This window comes from Oreochromis aureus, linkage group 16, assembly GCF_013358895.1.
Source record: "Oreochromis aureus strain Israel breed Guangdong linkage group 16, ZZ_aureus, whole genome shotgun sequence".
In the NCBI taxonomy this organism is placed as follows: Eukaryota; Metazoa; Chordata; class Actinopteri; order Cichliformes; family Cichlidae; genus Oreochromis; species Oreochromis aureus.
Genome location: NC_052957.1, coordinates 3,618,250 through 3,638,879, shown reverse-complemented (window position 1 = coordinate 3,638,879; position 20,630 = coordinate 3,618,250). Strand labels below are relative to the sequence as shown.

Below are 20,630 nucleotides of genomic sequence, written 5' to 3'. Positions count from 1 at the left end.
AGGCAATCTTCTGTCATTCCTGAAAGGTTTGTTCAGGTGTTTGAAATCCCGAAGAGACAACAGCAAACAGGAAAAACAGTACCGGAGGGTAGTTGTATACCAGCTATGCCAGCAGTCTCTGTAACCCCTCAGCCTCGGGATGAGCCTTGCAGGGGCAGCTCCCCTTTGCTGCCTGCAGAGCCTGCAGGGGTATCTCCTGAAGTAGCTGAAGGAGAGGAGCCAGATGTTGTGGCTGAGCAACTCCCTACTGAAGATGATGTAACCTTACCAACTATGACTAATCAAAAATCAGCTGTGGCTGAAGACAGCACTGATGTACCATCCATTGATGTCGAGGCTCCTATAGCTATGGAACCCATTGATCTGAACCCACAAACTCCTGAGGGAGCTCTGGAGCATAAGGAAACTGTTGAAAGTGCAGAAACAAATGATCATGTTCGTAAGTCAGAAAGGACACGTCGACCACCAGGGCGCTTCCATTATCCTGAGTTGGGAAATCCGTTAATTTCCTTTGCGCAGAGCCTCCTAGAGAGCTTTAACCAAGTACTTTATACAATAGGTGACTATGAGAGTTCATCTGTAGACCACAGCGTGACGCATGAAGGGGCTCATGCTAGGTCAAAGGGGGAGGGTGTAACCCATGTGAAATACAGGGCTGCAAAATCCCTTTTTGTTATTTAAGGCTATAGCCTGTTATTGTCACAAGGGGGTGCTGTGATGCAGTCTTGTGTTCTGACGACCTTGCGTCTAGTGCGCAGGAAGCATTACTTGTCTCTTCCTGTGAGATCTTCCCTCTGATGGCGGTCAAGTGCGTGTCGGAGCGCATGGAAAATAATATTTTGATATGCAATGCTGCAACCCGGTTAATGAGACCAGATTGTTTTATGTATAAATGCTAATAAGCTACTGTTTTATTAGGCCCCGAACTCTGACCACAAAGGGAAAACATCTGTCAAGTTATTTGTGTTGGAAAATCCCGATTGGTTTTTTTTGACTACTAGAAGGATTCTGGAGAACCGCTGACGGCGAGAACAGCCCAAATGAGGTCCTGGATGATCGTGAAATGGTGTGGCCAGCCATGCGATCGGATTGTGGAACTTGCCTGAGAAACTGATTCAAGCAACCCTGGATTTCAGATAAGCCCTATGCACTACTTTTCCTACCCGGATAATAGGGTCTGCACACTGACAATTCCCCTACAGTACACCTGTTTGGGTTTCAACAACTTTAAAGGACAATTCAGACTGGACAATTCAAACTTCACAAGAGGAACACTTTAATCTGTTTCATTCATTCAAAAGAGCTCTGATACAATTCAGTATAAGTCTTCCATTTAAGTGCCTTTATGTTATTTTATTTTGTTCTGTTTTACATCTATTTACCTTCAAAATGCACTATTAGTGTGCAATTTGGGTTATTGTGTTGTACATGTTTACGAATGGTACTGAGGCAATAAAGGTCCCAGTTATTCACTTCCAAGCCAACTCCTTTTGTGAGTCTCCAAACAAAACCTCCTTCTGAACCTAGAAAGATGTCTAGGGTCTCTATTTGAGGTGAAAGTGTACTGGTCCTGAGTAGAGGCGCTACACAAGTATTTGTTCCCCAACAACCCAAACAGAATTCCTGCTCCCACACATTGGCTGTGTGCGGCATTGCAGATTACGATCAGTCAATCAATTACAGATACTCCTGATCTCAACTCATTATGTATATAAAGCATACCTGTCCACAGAATCTATTTCTTCACCACTATGTGGAAGACCAAAGATCTGTGAAATTACAGTAGAGACAAGACTGTAGACCTGCAGAAGGTTGGATTAGGCGACAAGAACATAAACAAGAAGCTTGGTGTGAAGGTGACAACCGTTGGTGCTATTTTTCTTAAATGGAAGAAATATAAAATGACCATCAATTGCCCCATGCAACATCTTACCTCATGGGGTGAGGATGATCATAACAAAGGAGGTGGATCAGCCTAAAACTACACAGGAGGATGTTAATGACCTGAAATCAGTTGGAACCACAGTCACGACCACTGGTAACACCTTTGCCGTAGCGGACTGAAATCTTGCGTAAAACACATGTGCAGGGCTGTTTTAAGTTTGCCAGTGAACACATAAATGACTTTGAGAAGGCTTAGGAGAAAGTGCTGTGGACAGATGAAACCAAAATTGAGCTCTTTGGAATCAACTTGTTTTGCCAGGAAGAGAAAGGTCTACTGTTAGATTTGTATTGTGATTGTCATTTATGCTTAGAAATATCTACTTATATATTCTTAGAGTTTTATAATTAGGTGTAGATTGGTAGAGGTTTGATCCTTAATAGTCTGCAAGCTTTGTGTGCATTCCAGAGCTCTCTGACTTTCACACCCACATTTTAGGAGCAGGGAGAGGTCGTACCTTGTCTTATTGTTATTATGGTAGGATAAACGTATCTATATCTGTTTTAGGCTAAGTGCCTTTTGTTTAGATGGACGGCTCTGGGGAGTCTTCCTGGGGTCACAGTTTGACCCCCACACACAGATACACACATACACACACACACACACACACACACACACACACACACACACACGAGGTATTCTTTGTTCACATGTATACCTATATAAGAGGTCATATGTTAATGAACCTATGCATATTCATGTAACCACAATAAAAGGAGCGCTATGGGGAACCTGGCTGAGAGTCCGACGGAGGCCAAGTGGGCGGAACGACATCTGGCTCCGGTCCGGTCTCCCTCATGCATGAGTACGAACTTTGCCTACTTGGTGTTCAATGCTTTTGCTGTGTAATTACATTGTCTTCAACGTTCCAGCGAATAGGTTTAAGCTATGAACCTATCATTAATTGGTCCTTCGAGCCGGATCCTTGGAATTGACATTCACCGAGGGGAAAAAGAGACACACCGAAAGACGTCAGCCAGGACTTATAGAGGTCCTGCAGCAAAGACCCGAGACGTGAGAATTCGTCATCGGGCCGGTGGATTAGCCGTCTGTTTTTCTCCTCGATGGATGACGATTGACAGGATCTGACGGACTGATGCTGCACGCAATAAGCAACACCAAGTAAGTTCAAAGAGAACGACTAAGAGATTACTGTAGCTGCGCGGGTTCACGCGAGCACGGTCGCGCGGCTTGCACGCGGACCTTAGCCGTGCGGTTAGACGCAGGCTTATAAAAAAAAGAGAGTGACGGCTCCTTAATTGTACGGCCGCGCGGTTTCACGCGGACCTTAGCCGTGCGGTTAGACGCAGGCTTATAAAAAAAAGAGAGCGACGGCTCCTTAATTGTACGGCCGCGCGGTTTCACGCAGGCAGGTGCAGCTCAGTGACTGCGCGGGTACACGTGAGTCCAGGAGCTCAACGGCCGTGCGGGTTCACGCAGGCTGGGGAAAGTTATAGGCCTATTTGTGTTGTTTGTGTACGTCTGTGTGGTCTGCGGTCTGTGACGTCAGCTGTTGTTGTTATCATGGGTTCCCGAGCAAGTAAGACTGCCTCACAGGGAGATGACACATTCGTGCAAGAATTCACTCCCGGCAGCGCGAGCCATTTATATTCTTATAATTGTCATGAGCGTAAACTGGTCGCGGGAGAATTTCAAATGTTAGAAGTTTTCAGGAAAACAGCAGCCGTGGAGAAGGCCAGCCCACATCAGCAGCATTTAAGCTATGCTCTGGTGAATGTCTTCCCCCACCCTTTGCTGACACAAAATGTTTAGATGATTCTTTAGATTGCCCTGATCAACAACAGCCTGTGCTCCTGACCATTAATTTAACCAATTGTTAACAGTAATCTGCATTAAGCTTAAGGTTGCTCAAATTCAGTACAATGACATATGAGATGAAGTAAAATAGGCAAATATTTTACCTAATTACATGCATAGAGGCACTTGACCTGTTTGAAAACTGTCATCCTAATATGAGCCATTGTTGAGATATAGAGCACACCTGTGAAAACAACTAATATGCTGAACCCTGTATGAAGCAGCTGAAAACTACATGATGGAGAAGCTGAAGTGCAAGTCTTTGCCACTGTGGGCAAAGCACGCAACCACTGTGTGAGGTTGCGTTGCTGTCTCTTCTGAGCTGATGAGCAAGCTACACATTATCAGATCAGGAGCTGGCTGAGAACTCATCAAAGAGAGAGAAACAGAACTATGATAACTCGAGTATGTAGCGTATCCGTGAGTTCAGCTTCTTCTTTCAGATGCGCAGCAGTTTTCCTGGATCTCGATTCATGTGTGTAGAGTGTTCATAGCATCAGCATCATGTTTTTGTTTATTTGTTTTGTTGGGTTGAAAAATAATTAAATAAACTTGTGATCATACTTATGGATCACCATGGCACATGTCATCAGCCATATGATTTATTTATGCAGATGAAAAAAGTGAGTGTGAATGTGCCTGACGTCGCAGTGTGTGTGTGCGCTGTGTAAACGTAATTGTCACAAATTGTGGGAGCGGTGATTCTGCAGGTCACCAGCTAGTGTAAAGACAAAAGAGTAAAAAAGAGACAAAATCTACATTGTAGATGGAAAATAATAGGAAAAAGGTTTTGTGTTTATCAGCCAAGAACAAGAAAGGAGAGTTCACAAACAACAGAGAGAGTTCTGTGTGTTGGTTAAGCAGTAATAATAATAATGGAAATGTCTTAGTTTTGTCACTTTCAGATTAAAGCAGACCTGGACCAATTTTCCACATGCAGCGGTCAGAATAAAGTTATAGTTTAAGATCATTGGAAACATTCAGGCCAATTTCTGGCTAACTTATTTACAGCTCCATGTGCCCCTCAACCTCACAAGCGAGCTCTCACTCCTCCCTGAAGACAAGGAATGCAGTTCCAAAGAGCAATAACATGGCAGATAAAGAGACAGCAGCAAAGTCCTGAGCAAAGAGTCCCAGCAAGCAGCAGCAGTGTGGACAAACAGCAGAGAAGAAGAGCAAACCCATCATCCTGACTGATTGGATGAATGACACTGTGTTTCCAACAAGCTGCAAAGTCACTGTGCTTGTGAAAAGAACGTTTGAGGAGAACTGAGGAGACTGTTGGAGGTTGACATTTGCCACTTTCGGAGTAAAATGGCAAGAAGAGACAGTGGAACACAGGACAAAGCTGAAGAAGAACTGCCGGCTATTGGACTGTTGAAGTGGGAGAGAACAACAGAGTGAGAGGAGGTAAGAACACAGAGAGTGCTGTTGTTTAATGTGGGAAATCAAAATTTGGGTTAGCAAACCTGGGGAAAAGAAAACTGACTGCTTAAGTTGGAAAATTGAGAAGGAATCTGAACCACTGCAAAAAGAAACATATACAAAATCACACACACAAGCAGAACATGCATTAACCCTACTAACACAAACAAAAGAGAGCCCATGAAGATTAGGCAGCATCTTGAGCATGTGAGTCTGTTTATCATCTTGTCCAAGTCACCTGGTGTGATGCAAAGACCAGTGGACTCATAGCACATTAGTTACAAAATGATCAATTAATAGCAGAGAAGTGTGTAGGAAAGGCAGCTTTAAGAACATGCTCTGCTGGAGATGCAGCTCCACAGACATCGATTAAACCTGCCTAATAACAAACACACATGCAATGAAAATCAGCTTGTTATCTCTCATCAGTGTTAAAATAGTGTCAATTTAGCAGACACTTGTTGTCAAATGCTGAATTTATCCAATGCTGACAGTTGACTCTCTAGGTTGCAGGACAACAGTTTAACTTTTGCGGGAAAAAAAAGATTCTGGTTTGACCAACCAGTGATCAGACAATAAATTTAGTTGTTAATATAGTAAATTGGGAGATGCTTTCTGCCTGACTGATGCAGCACAAGTAATTTACTGTATGAGGGAAATTCTATTTTTGTGATAACATTTTGAACATGCATTTCTGTTGTCCTGTCATCTTAGTGGGTTAAGAGCTGATATGCAAATTAGTTGATGGTTCTTAGATTAATGAAAGGTGACTGAATTCTAGTACGAGTGAATGGGATGTGTTGGAATGGAGACTCTAAAACACTGAGTTTCCTGTTGTGATGTGCGAGTGAATCCTGCACCCAAATACCAAACTCTGAGTACATAACAAACTTCTTTTGCGAAATGCATGACAACATGTCACATGTTTTATGATGACGGGGAAAAAGGAAAACTAAATAAAATTTGTGGCCTAAATGAGTAAAAAGTACAGTCCTGGGGATTAAACTCATATCTAATAACATATTAGGGTTATGTTGTGTGTTGTGCGGCTGATGGTTGGGTTGGAGTTTATCTAGCTGATGATTTTTCTTTTGTTGTGAAGTTGAGCCTGCCAATTAGTATGATGGTATGATAAATCATGCTAATGGTATGATTTACCCTCCTGAGATGAGGAGCATGTGTCATGACTTAATGAGGCCTTTTTATTTTGATACTTTCACAGTGCACTGAAAGTTTTGTTTGATGATCTCTGTTTGAGCAGATCTGCACGATTACAACAGAAGCGCTATACGACGCGTCGTCGAGAAAATTGTTGCAAGTGAGTTTCTCCACATTAAAATGGGCTCAGGAGAAAGTCACTTATCTGGGACAATTAGAAAATAAGTTCCTGTCCAAAAGGATTCAACGAGGAAATCCAGTCTAAATTCTTTTCTTTTGAAATGACGTCATTTTGCTAAGAGTGGAAACTAAAGGCGACAATAGGTTCCACTATCAGCAAAGAACGAATGAATGAATGCATGAATGAATGAGTGAGAGAAAATAAAACTGACTGACTGGTAAAAGCGGACAGAAGCTGACAGACTGACTGACATCACTGTGCGAAGTTAACCCCCACCTGACAAAGGTGCAGATGAATCTATGTGTGTTTCTTTTTATTGGAGCAGAAAGATGACAACAACATCTTAGGTTGCGTGAGCTTTGGCTGTACCGATTTACCCTTTGAATGCCACTTTCTGTGGCTGTGCATCTACCAGGGGTGTTATTCACTACCTTGTGTTGCTTACAGAGGTGACTGTGGGAAAGTGTGTATACACCTGCGCAGCGCTAACTTTTCTACAGCATTACAGTTCTTCATGTGATTTGATCATGTGATTTATACCAGGATAGCTGGTTGATGTTTTCTACTACAGGATTTCTGGGTTCATGTGTGAAGAAAACTGTGTTTACAGGTTATGAGTTGGTGATGCTGTTACACTGTGTTTTTTGGAAAATGTTAAAGGTTACTTTGACGCTGTGAATAACATGTGAGACATTCCCTGTGCTGAAACTAGTGCCACTTCTTTCCACGGCTATGGATGGCTAACTTTATGGTCTTTTTATAGCACCTCTGGAACCTGTCAATTTATGCCTGACCTCCAGGATTGTCCATGTGTGTTGCTGATGTTTGTTTGTCTAAGAGTGCATGTAGAGGATTCAGCAGAGATGGACAAGTAACATGAGAAAGCAACTAAGAGATGCAGTGTTTATGGAATAGTTTGATATGGGGCTCATTAGCTGGCCACTACTGAGCTCCTAGTGTTAAATACATGGAGTGACTTTGCTTAAGGGAAGTCACCAATTACATTAATGTTAACTGAGTACATGGGATGATCCATGTCTGAGGCAAATTATGCCAATAATTGTGGTTTACTGATTTGAGAAAACCTGAACATGATACTTGTCCTGTTGATGCTGAATGCTTTATTACTCTTATGATACAATTGTTTATAAGTGTGAAGATTGATTTCACTTCCAGATCTTGTTTTCCAGGCCATGATGGTGTGTATGTAGGCTCCAGGCGGAGCCAGATGTGAAGCAAACTTATTATGCAAAACACACTAACAGCTTTTACTGCAGGGTTATAGGTCCGGAGTGGTGCTGCTCCAGAGGGGGAGACGCCCTGATGTTGCCTGGGACATGATCTAGCTAACCTTTTTCTTTCAGACAGGAGTCTAGGTTTGATGAGTTGACTCATGGGAGTGTCCATACGTCAAGAGGAGGGGTCCAGAATTACAGAGTTACATGAAACTATGTTTTCTATGTTTTCTAAACTATGTTTTTATGATTTTTGTGTGATTAACAGTTAGTCAGCGGGTATTAAACCTATGCAAGTGGTGCATCTGTGTTCAGATCAGGCTTTGATGGTCCATAAATGAAGCTCACTGAACTAAAGAATGTGGTTTGGTGATGCTTGACATGCTTTAGGAGTTTTTCCTCCCAGCAAGAAAATATAGGTGCAGCAGTTAAAGTATTGCTGAAAGGAATCTCCTGAGAAATCTTCAGAGGCCCAGTGAGAAGCAAGAACCCATTCCAGGCATAGCTGACAGTCCAGGCAGTGGTTGAGGTCAAAGGTCGACCTGTTTGGGGCCCATCATGAGATCAGATTTCGGAGCCACAGCAAGGACCACGAAGCTGCGTTGGAATGAGAGCTGTGCCAAGGGGGCTTTCCAGAGGCCAACAGAGGAGATTGTGGACGACAGATGGGCACCTGAAGGATGAGGGGAGCGTGCCAAGCTCCATCGACAGAGCAGGGGGAGTTCAAGGATGGCATCATGATTCTGTGAAAAGCACAGGAACCAGAAGCTATGGTGGTGATGACAGCAGTTTCCTATGACCATCACCTAATGCTGTGTCACTGTACTGTGCATACGATGGCACACTGAAGACTGCTGTGATCATAACAGCAGTAAGATAACTGGATCCAGCACCCTTTCCACAGAGGGTTTTCCTGCAGAGGATGGACAATGGAAGAGTCATATGTATACCCCTCGCAGGACGGAGGCCTGAAGTGAGGTGATGGGGGTTGGTAGAGGCCATAAAACTAGACTGCTGAAGAGGTCTGCAGCTTTCACGACAGCTGAGACCCATGTTGACAAACGGCAAACTCAACTGGTATGTTTGAATGTCTGTTCTACATACATTTGGACTCTGGTCCTATGGACAGTGATGGAAACAACTGGAAGACACATTTATGACGTCCTGCAGAACTTAAACCACTCTGCAGAGGGACGTGTGATTTACATGTCTTGCAGAGGAGCACCACCAAGCTGGAGTGTTTTTGAAAATGTTAATTTCTCTTTTGACCATTAACAATTCATTTGTTTGCTCGTAGGATGCAGTTTACCATTGGGTGAGAACTTGGATAACGTTTAATATATTTGTCAGACTGTGTACATTGACATATGCTGAGTATAAAAATGTTTGCATTGACACTGTCAGACATGAGGTGATCATAACTGGGTACTTTTCTAGCATAATTGCCAAAAGGGGGGAAATGTTAGATTTGTATTGTGATTGTCATTTATGCTTAGAAATATCTACTTATATATTCTTAGAGTTTTATAATTAGGTGTAGATTGGTAGAGGTTTGATCCTTAATAGTCTGCAAGCTTTGTGTGCATTCCAGAGCTCTCTGACTTTCACACCCACATTTTAGGAGCAGGGGAGAGGTCGTACCTTGTCTTATTGTTTTATGGTAGGATAAACGTATCTATATCTGTTTTAGGCTAAGTGCCTTTTGTTTAGATGGACGGCTCTGGGGAGTCTTCCTGGGGTCACAGTTTGACCCCCACACACAGATACACACATACACACTGTTTAAAATTTAATTTGTTTAATTTGAAATGGGTTTTAGTATGATTTTATAACTATTGGGGTTGTTTGATAATTTAGATATGGTAAAATTGAGGTAGAGATTGTTAATTCTAAAGAAAGGAGTAAAATGAACTGAATTCGGTTTAGAAGATAAATTGCTGGTGTTAATAAGAAGTGTATACCAAACTTAAAGGGGAACTGTGGGAATAATAATAATGGGGAAGATTTTATGAGAAGAAAATGTGTGATCTCTTTTTGATTTTTAGAATAAAGTTGTTATAATGTAGGCTTTAGAAACAGATAGTAAATAGATTTATTTCTAGGGTAGAGGAGAGCTTTTATGAGGATGTTAAAAGTCTCGCTGACTCAAATGAATAATATTGGAGATTATATATGTAGAAATGATTTTTTCATACACATTGCATTTTTGTGCCTTTAACAGAGTTGTGGCTCAGAGAGTCGTCTCTTGAGGGTCACAAACTTTTGGTTAGCGTTATGATTAGCCAATCTACTGTGAGAAGGACCTGAGTTATTGAAGGATTGCACACGCTTACAGACATATAGAGCTCATCAAGACACATGACAGTATTGATTCCAGGCCAAAGGCCTCAAAAGTGCATTTAGCTTCTAACTGAATAGGAGTTTGCTTGTGACTAAACTGTGTGACATGTAAAATATTGGGATAACACATGCAGCTCTAAATTAGTCTTATTACATAAAATGCAGGTATAGAATAACAAATGCTTGTTGAAGTGACCAAGTTTTTGTTTAAAACAGAAGCAAAAGGGGAGAAAGCTTATATATTTTGGTTAAGTCTGATAAAGTATAAATTAGAATGTATCATTACATTAAGAGCAGCAAAAATGAAATAAAATGGTATACCAAAACAGGTTATAACACAGGAAATGTGAGTTTTAAAATGAAGTTAGTGTCAACACACAGAAGTTGTTCTTAGGGAGCTTTTAGCTATGATGAAATTTATCTAGGAGCAATTAACTAGGTGCTTACACTTAGTGATTAAAGTGGTTGTTTTTTCTTTGATCCTTTAGTAGAATAAGCAGTTATAATGATTTGCTTGATACATTTTCTTGTGATCACACACACACACACACGAGGTATTCTTTGTTCACATGTATACCTATATAAGAGGTCATATGTTAATGAACCTATGCATATTCATGTAACCACAATAAAAGGAGTGCTATGGGGAACCTGGCTGAGAGTCCGACAGAGGCCAAGTGGGCGGAACGACATCTGGCTCCGGTCCGGTCTCCCTCATGCATGAGTACGAACTTTGCCTACTTGGTGTTCAATGCTTTTGCTGTGTAATTACATTGTCTTCAATGTTCCAGCGAATAGGTTTAAGCTATGAACCTATCATCTACTTTCCCTCCTCCTTCTGATCTTTTTGATAAGTTATAAAGTAAAACAGTAATTTCAATCATTAAATGCTTTCTATTAGATTTTTCTTAAGGCAAGTAAAGGTTTGATGGTAACTGTAATTAACAATATTAATATGAATATGAAGTCTTTAGAAATTCATAAAAATGTCATTTGCTTCAAATGTAACACCACAACAAATATTATTTCAAATTTCGGTTTGAAGCTGTAAATGGGAGGTATGACAAAACACCAAAGTTAACTTGTAATTACGTAGAAGAAAAGAAAAGCGACATTACTGTAAATAATCAGATGGACAAGGTTGTTCCAAGTCTTTATGACTGGCAATATTTCAAAAGAAAATCAGTGAAGAAAACAGTTCATGGTGAATACAGCTTACTTCAAGGTAATACAGCAAAAATATGGAATTCTTTGTTTAGAATAAGAAAACATGACTCATAGAAACCCACAAGAACTAACAAAGGCACAGCACAGAGCAGAGGGTGGAATTAATAAAGTACAAATACTTTGCTACTCCAGAATTTATAGGTATCTACATCTTTTACTTTTATTCCCTACATTTTAACACAAATATCTGTTTTTCCACTCCTTACATTTTAAAACAGACTCGTTGCTTTTGGTTTAACACATTTAATGAATGTTTTTTTCTTTTTTTGCACACTGGACGCTGCAAATGAACCTGAACAGTGATGAAGTAAAATATAAGAAAAACCTTTCAACTAACCAGACTAGCCAAGAGTAATGACAGGACAGTTGTGGGTTTACATTTGTTTTGACCTTCAAAAATACATTTAGTGCAAAAATCTTGGAAATGAAAATAATCTCAGATATGCAGAAAATATTCCAACTTTCTAACTACTCAGACCAGGGGTGTCAATAAGGCCCGGGAGCCAAATTTGGCCCAGCAAAGTAAGAAAAAACAAGTTACAGACAGCCTTAGAAAACTACACTAACTATAAGTGCTAAACTCAGTAGTGCAATGTGCATATGGCCTGAGTGATGTAACAGTGGGCTATATCACAGTGTTCAGAGTAACAGCCAGCTTGAAGAAACTGTCTTTGCGTGGCTTGTTTTAGTAAACAGCGGTCTGCAGCGCCTCCTGAGTGCAGCAGTTTGAACAGTTTGTGTCCGGGACGTGAACGGTCTGCAGAGATTTCCTAACCCTGGACCTCTACAGGTCCTGGATGGAGGGAAGATCAGCACTGATGATCATCTCTGCAGATCTGATTGCCTGCTGCAGTCTGGCCCAGTGACTGACGTCCACAGTACAGACTAGATGATAGCAATATGGAAGCTGACCAGCATCGCCTGTGGCAGGTTGTAGTTCCTGAGGCAACTCAGGGCCTTCTTCTGGAAAGAGTCTATATGCGAGGGTCACTTCAGATCGAGGGGAAAAGTGGATCCTAGGAATCTGAAGTGATCCACAGTAGGTACTGTATTGTTAAGCATCAGACCAATCAGACTTAAGGATCAGACCAATGATGGTGGCATCATCGGCGAACTTAAGGAGTTTCACAGATGGGACAAGAACAGCAGGGAGAGAACCCACCTGTGGGGGAGGCTGGTGAGGGTAGTTTGTGTGTGGGATGTGGTGCTCCTCACCTGCTGCTGGGAAATGAGCTACCAGAATTTTTTTCTGCAATTTTACAGATTTCTTTTTTACTATTTAACAGATTTCTCATTTCTTTTGACTTAACAAAGTAAAAAAACAAAACAAAACAAACTTTGATTTGCACTGTAAATGTGTTATACTTCAACTTGCAACCATTCAAACTATAGAAAAGCTATTTAACTGTATGAGCGTTAAGAAAAAACAAAATGACTTTCATGTTTGATTAAGCAGAAATTCAAAAACTCCTTCTAGCCAAACTCACACTCATTTGCTAAAACCTCTAACTGTTTCAATAAGTGTTAAAGAAAAAGAAGATAAAACTGGGAAAACTGCTTCATATCCATGTGATTGTGTATCTGTTCTGTCCTCACTAGATGTGGGCATGATTTAGCTTATCCAGTTTGACAGACAGTGAACAGAATGAGAAGAAGAGAATGCTTTGAACTCAGATTCTTCTTTACTTCGATCTGCATCTCCAGTTTACAATGCCATCTTACTTAAGGCTTCTTATACATGGTATCCCTTATCCATTTTCATTGTCTCTCCTTTCTCTTTTCTTTTTGTAAAACTAAATAAACACAAAACAGATAATTACCTTCTCATTCACTGAGCATACATAATGTACTAATTGAAACTTAGTTTTAATGACAACCAGCAAAAACACAGTAACTAGTCACTGACAAGCGCCTGTTTGTATGTTATAATTAGGCAGGCGACCATCAAAAATAAATGTAATGATTCCTAGATATCTAGGAAATGTAAATCATCTGAGAAATGCAGATAAATAATAAAACTTCATATCTGCTCACATCAATAGATATGTTTTCAGAAAAACATGTCAAACAACCGGTCTGACATTTAGCTGTGTTTGAAGCTTTTATCTGATCGAATAAAATGAAAATCACTTTGTTTTTGAAATAACAACACTGTAGATTCTTTTCCGAATTTTGTTCAGTTTGAAACCGTACATCAGAGGATTCATGATAGGAGGAATGACAAGAAACTCTATTGCTGCAAAGTTTTGAAGGGTCCGAGGCAACTCTTTCGAACCCAGTCGCATATTTATAATGTCCAAAAGTATTGCCACAACAAAAGTAAATAATGAGACGAGATGTGGGACACATGTTTGCATGAACTTTGCCCTGTTTTCTATAGACTTTACACATGTTTGAATGATATACATATAGGACCAAACTATGAAAACACCATGAAGGAAATAAATACTTATTGTAATATTTGCAACTATAGCATTGATTGTAGTTTGTGCTGGAAAACAAGCGAGTTGAACAATACTCCAGTTCACACAGAAGAGTCTGGAAATATACGGGCTGCATAACTTCAGTCTGGATGTTAGAAAGGTATTCACAGCCACAATGCAGAAAGTTGTGAACCAAGAAAAACATGCAAACCTAATGACTCTTTGCTTTGACATGATAGAGTGGTACTTCAGTGGCTGACATATGGCCACATATCTGTCATATGCCATGAGTGCAAGAATCGACAGTTCGCCGCAGGCAAAAGAATAAACTACCTGAGTCTGAATAAGGCAACCGTAATATGAGATGAGACGAACATCAGAGAGGAGATCCCAGAGAAATCTGGGAAAGAAACCTGCTGTTCCATAAAGTGCATTCATGCAAAAGACACAGAGCAGAATATACATTGGTTCATGGAGGTTGGTGTCCAAGATGATGGTCACAATGAGAGAAACATTGACCAGGCAAATGATGCAGTAACACAACAAACTGAGAAAGAAGAGAACAAACCTGTGACTGACTGTTTCATTGAAACCTGAAAGAAAAAACATTGTTATTACAGACACATTATTCATTGTGATAGAGAGACCTAAGTGTAGCCTAGTCTCTCACTGTATCCTGTCTCTGTTCTCCTCTCTCCTCTATCTACTACAGATAACAGCAACATGTGAGCTGGGATTTCAAACCAGCCAATCAATGATCTGGAATGAAAGCTCACAGCTTTGGAAAATATCAGGGATTTAATATGTATCACGTACTAAACACATAATAAAACAAAACTGCAGGATCTTGAAAAATAAATATTAAATAGTTTTTAAAACTTTATTCAAAAATATGCTTCTTCATGATACTGTTAGGAATTTCTTACATTTATGCCAATTAAACATAACTGTCCAGGGCTTGTTGTGGTTTTCTTCCATTTTTCTTTTGTAGTAAGATGTCCTTGTGAATGTTGCTTTCTCTTTGCCTCTTAGTAACTCTGTGGAAAAAAGAATAGTTTGCACCTGTTACCTGTTACTCTGCCGCCTGCTCACTCTCCACCTTTCCTACTCCACAATGGAACGATTCCATCCCAGGTACCTCTCCAATTTTCTGCAGTGTGATGTAACCTTATCGTTGCACCACGATCACCCCCTTTTCCTCCAGCCCAGAAAAGAGTAAATCAAAGTTTTTTTTGCGTAAAACCATGGTCTCAGAGATGTGCTGACATTCATACTGGTTGATTTACGTATGGCTTCAAACTCCTCCAGTGCATGATGATACAGGACATCTGATGAAGCCAACAGGACAGGTTGTAAATTCTGAGTTGCTGCAGGAACCACAACCTCTGCTGGGTCTTCTTCTGGATAGAGTCTATATGTGAGGACCACTTCAGATGGCGTGTGGAAAGGTGGGTCCTAGGAATCTGAAGTGATCCATGGTAAGTAATCTATTGTTAAGGACAGTGAGGGGGGGTCTCTCTGAAGGTTCACCGTCATCTCCACAGTCGGCTCCGGGTGGTTCTGACTGCAGCAGAACAGCTGGTCCACCTCCTGTCTGTATGCGGACTCGTCTTCATTGTGGATCAGACCAGTGATTACCAGTTTGCAAATTATGCGAACAGATCCACAGAAGATGCCATCGACGTAGCTCTCAACTCTGTGCTGAGCCACCTGGAGCAGCAGCAAAGCTACGTCCGAATGCTCTTTGTGGGTGTTCTCAGAATCTCATCTCTACTTTTCGCAGATGATGTGGTTCTGTTGGCCTCATCGGGTGATGGCCTCCAGCTCGCTTTGGAACGGTTCACAGCTGAGTGTGAAGCAGTGGGAATGAGAATCAGCACCTCCAAATCTGAGGCCATGGTCCTCAGCCCCAAAACGGTGGAGTGCCCACTTCGGGTCAGGGACGAGTTCCTGCCCCAAGTTTAAGTATCTCGGGGTCTTGTTCACGAGTGACAGGAGACGGGAGCGGGAGATCGACAGACGGATTGCCGCAGTGATGCGGACGCTATACCAGTCTGTTGTGGTGAAGAGAGAGCTGAGTGTAAAAGTGAAGTTCTCAATTTGCCGGTCGATCTACGTCCCTACCCTCACCTATGGTCACGAGCTGTGGGTAGTGACCGAAAGAACGAGATTGCGGATACAAGCGGCAGAAATGGGCTTCTTCTGAAGGGTGGCTGGCCTCACCCTTAGAGATGGGTGAGACGTTCAGCCTTCTGGAAGGGGCTCCGAGTAGAGCCGCCGCTCCTCTAAATTGAAAGGAGCCAGTTGAGGTGGTTCGGGCATCCTGGCTGGCTCCTGAATGAGGTGTTTCGGGCATGTCCCACCGGGAGGAGGCCCCGGGGCAGACCTGGGACACGCTAGAGAGATTTTATCTCTCAGCTGGCCTGGGAACACCTTGGTGTTCCCCCAGACAAGTTGGAGGAGGTGGCTGGGAAGGGGGAGGTCTGGGCTTCTCTGCTAGGGCTGCTGCCCCCGTGTCCTGGCCCCGGATAAGCAGATGGATGAATGGATGGATGGATGGATGGATGGATGGATGGATGGATGGATGGATGGATGGATGGATGGATGGATGGATGGATGCTCTTTGTGGATTACAGCTCAGCTTTCTATACAATCATCCCAGATATCCTCTTCACCAAACTGGTCACTCTTGGCCTTGGACTTTCTCACCAACCGGCCCCAGACTGTAAGACTTGGCCCCCATCTCTCCTCCACTCGCATGCTGAGCACTAGCTCCCCACAAGGCTGTGTGCTGAGTCCCCTTCTGTATTGTCTCTAAACCTAAGACTGCAATTCGACCCACAACAACAACCTCCTCATCAAGTTTGCTGATGACACCACATTAGTCAGACTTATCTCAAAGGGAGAAGAGGCAGCCTACAGAGAGGAAGTCCTGAAGTTGGCAGCATAGTGTTCAGAGAACAAACTGGCACTGACCACCATGAAAACCAAAGAGATCATTGTCGACTTCAGGTGGCACAGCACTAATTAAGGCCCCCTATACATCAACAGTGAATGGGTGGAGAGAGTCCACACCTTCCTGTTTCTCAGGAAGCACAAACTGGACTCCAACCTGCTGCTGATCTTCTACTTCTCATCATTGACAGCCTACTGACATACTGCATCAAAGTAAGGTACGGCAGCTGACCAGAGGGGAATAGAATGAGGCTCCACAGTGTAATCAAGGCAGCACAGAAGATCATTGGCTGCCCTCTCCCTCCTTGGTGGACATTTATTCCACCCGCTGCCTCAACAGAGCAACAAACATCATCAAGGGCAGCTCCCACCCAGGTTTTGACCTGTTCGACCTGCTACAGGTGCATCAGCACAAAGACTGACAGACTTGGGAACAGTTCCTTTGCAAAAGCCATAACCACGCTGAACCCACTAATGACACAGTTTCACCCCCCAATTAAAGCCTCTCCTTTACACACAGAATATACAAACACCACCACCACCACTGTGCAATATTTAATTTACGTGCAATAACCCCCACTGTAAATATACACTATTTATTCTTTTCCAATATTTGTGTATTTGATATTTTTTGATATTGAACTCCTCATATGTGTACAGCTCACCCCCCTTTCTTTTCCCACATGTCTGCACTGGGTAGGAGATGCTCTGAATCTCATTGTACATGTGTATAGTGACAATAAAAGGCGTTCTATTCTATCAGTTTAGAGGGTCAAGAACAGCAGGGAGAGAACACACCTGCTGGGGAGGCCTTTGCTGGTGGTTTGTGTGTGGGATGTGGTGCTCCTCGGCCTCACCTGCTGCTGGGAAATGAGCTACCAGAATTTTTTTTTTCAATTATACACATTTATTTCTTACTATTTAACAGATTTCTCATTTCTTTTGAGTTAATACAGTAAAAAGAAACATTTTGTCATGTAGAAAAACTGATTTGCACTGTAAATGTTCAACTTCAACTGGCAATCCTTCAAACAATAGAAAAGCCATTTAATTGTACAAGTGTTAAGTAAAAACGGACTTTCATGTTTGATTAAGCAGAAATTCTAAACCTGGTTCAGTTGCTAAAACCTCTGACTGTTTCGACAAGTGTTAAAGAAAAAGAGGATAAAACTGAGAAAACTACTAAAACTGCTTCACATCCATGTGGTCGTGGATCAGATTTGTGAGACAGCATAATATCAAAATAGACACTCTGATAGTGATGCCACATCTAAAACAGTTTGTCTTTTAATCCGTTTCACATGTGCAGTCTCCACGGTGCCTGTTATTTCCTTGAACAGTAATGAGAAGAAAGACTGTGAAATTTACAGCCTTTCTACATATGAGTGTTTTTTGGTAATTAGGCAGGTGACCATCAAAAATACATTTAGTGCAAAGATATCTACGAAATGTAAATCATCTGGGAAATGCAGATAAATAATAAAACTTCGTATCCGCTCACATCAATAGACATGTTTTCAGACAACTCCAAATAAAACACAAATTTCAGTAAAAATTAAACTTTTTTTGGACTTGTTTTTCAATGGATGTCAAACAACGGGTGTGACACTTAGCTGTGTGTGAAACTATTATCTGATCGAATAAAACAAAAATTGGTTCTTTTAAAAAAAACCAACACTATAAATTCTTTTTTGAATTTTGGTCAGTTTGAAACCGTACATCAGAGGATTCATGATAGGAGGAATGACAAGAAACTCTATTGCTATAAAGTTTTGAAGGGTCCGAGGCAACTCTTTCGAACCCAGTCGCATATTTATAAGATCAGTAAGTATTGCCACAACAAAAGTAAATAATGAGACGAGATGTGGGACACATGTTTGCACGAACTTTGCCCTGTTTTCTATAGACTTTACACATGTTTGAATGATATACATATAGGACCAAACTATGAAAACACCATGAAGACAATAAATAATTATTGTAATATTTGCAGACATAGCACTGATTGTAGTTTGTGCTGGAAAACAAGCGAGTTGAACAATACTCCAGTTCACACAGAAGAGTCTGGAAATATACGGGCTGCATAACTTCAGTCTGGATGTTAGAAAGGTATTCACAGCCACAATGCAGAAAGTTGTGAACCAAGAAAAACATGCAAACCTAATGACTCTTTGCTTTGACATGATAGAGTGGTACTTCAGTGGCTGACATATGGCCAAAACAAGTTACAGAAAGCCTTAACTGTAAGTGCTAAACTGATTTTATCACAGTGTTCAGAATAACAGCCGGCTCGAAGAAACTGTCTTTGTGCAGCTTGTTTTACTAAACAGAGGTCTGCAGCGCCTCCTGAGTGCAGCAGTTTGAACAGTTTGTGTCCTGGATGCGAGCGGTCTGCAGAGATTTCCTAACCCTGGACCTGTACAGGTCCTGGATGGAGGCAAGATCAGCACTGATGATCATCTCTGAAGATCTGATTGCCCGTTGCAGTCTGGCCCAGTGATTGATGTGGACAGGACAGACTAGATCACAGGTGTCGAATTCCAGGCCTCGAGGGCCGGTGTCCTGCAGGTTTTAGATGTGTCCTTGATCCAACACAGCTGATTTAAATGGCTAAATTACTTCCTCAACATGTCTTGAAATTCTCAGGAAGCCTGGTAATGAACTAGTCATTTGATTCAGGTATGTTGGAACAGGGTGGGATCTAAAACCTGCAGGACACCGGCCCTCGAGGCCTGGAGTTTGACACCCCTGGACTAGATGATGGCAGTGTGAAAGCTGACCAGCAGCTCCTGGACAGGCTGAACTTCCTGAGTTGCCGCAGGAACTACAACCTTTGCTGGACCTTCTTCTGGAAAGAGTTTATATGTGAGGATCACTTCAGATCGTGTGGAAAGGTGGGTCCTAGGAATTTGAAGTGATCCACGGTAGGTACTTACCTGGATGATTGAGAATGCATCAAGACACGGTAGGTACTATATTGTTAAGTATCAGACCAATCAGACCTAAGGATGAGACCAATGATGGTGGCACCATCTACGAACATAAGGTGTTTCACAGATGGGACAAGAACAGCAGGGAGAGAACCCACCTGTGGGGGAGGCTGGTGAGGGAAGTGTGTGTTTGTGTGATGTGGTGTTCCTCGGCTGCTGCTGGGAAATGAGCTACCAGAATTTTTTTCTGCAATTTTACACATTTATTTGTTTAACTATTTAACAGATTTCGCATTATTTTTGACTTAACAAAGTAAAAAAAAGAAAAGAAAACTTTGATCTGCACTGTAAATGTGTTAAACTTCAACTTGCATTCATTCAAACAATAGAAAAGCTATTTAATTGTATGAGTGTTAAGAAAATACACTGTCCATCTATTACACTATAAACATTGCAATAGTTACACCCTTTTTGCACCGCTTTTTCTACTCTGTAATATTTTTGTCAATAGTCTTGATATGTATTTATAATCACCTCTGTTAATTCTTGATATTTATAATTGAGGGATTTGTATATATTAGTGCTGTCTTAAATTTGTAAAATCTGTAACATATTATATTGTTTAAATAGTTTTGTCTGTTACTGTCTTGGAGCAACTGTAACCCTTAATTTCCTTAGAGATTAATAAAGTATTCTGAGTCTGATGTGTAGTTTCCACAGTAACTAGTCACTGACAAGCGCCTGTTTGTATGTTATATGGTAATTAGGCAGGTGACCATCAAAAATACATGTAGTGATTCCTAGATATCTAAGAAATGTAAATCATCTGAGAAATGCAGATAAATAACAAAATTTCATATCTGCTCACATCAATAGATATGTTTTAAGAAAAACATGTTAAAAGTCAAACATTTTTTTACTTGTTTTTCAGTGGATGTCAACAGGTCTGATATTTAGCTGTGTTTGAAGCTTTTATCTGATCGAATAAAATGAAAA

The 20,630-nt window shown here is 41.3% G+C and overlaps 1 protein-coding gene across 1 annotated transcript; it reads right to left on the bottom strand.

The window, feature by feature from the left end:
• Positions 1-11,528: 11,528 nt before the first annotated feature.
• On the bottom strand, positions 11,529-14,400 carry LOC120433661 (olfactory receptor 52D1-like). Its single transcript, XM_039600328.1, has 2 exons — positions 13,474-14,400; positions 11,529-11,618 (listed from the first exon to the last, which is right to left on the bottom strand). Exons 1-2 carry the CDS (start codon positions 14,380-14,382, stop codon positions 11,529-11,531), a joined length of 999 nt encoding a protein of 332 aa, XP_039456262.1. The 5' UTR covers positions 14,383-14,400.
• Between the last annotated feature and the right edge of the window lie 6,230 nt (positions 14,401-20,630).

What these genes read in the sequence shown, in the direction of transcription:
- LOC120433661 (XM_039600328.1), bottom strand. Translation starts at nt 14,382, where the DNA reads ATGAATAATGTGTCTGTAATAACAATGTTTTTTCTTTCAGGTTTCAAT. An exon ending in GGAAAAGAATCTACAGTGTT is followed by an intron (nt 11,619 to 13,473) that starts GTTATTTCAAAA and finishes ATCACTGTTCAG; the next exon opens with GTTCATTTGCAGCGTCCAGT.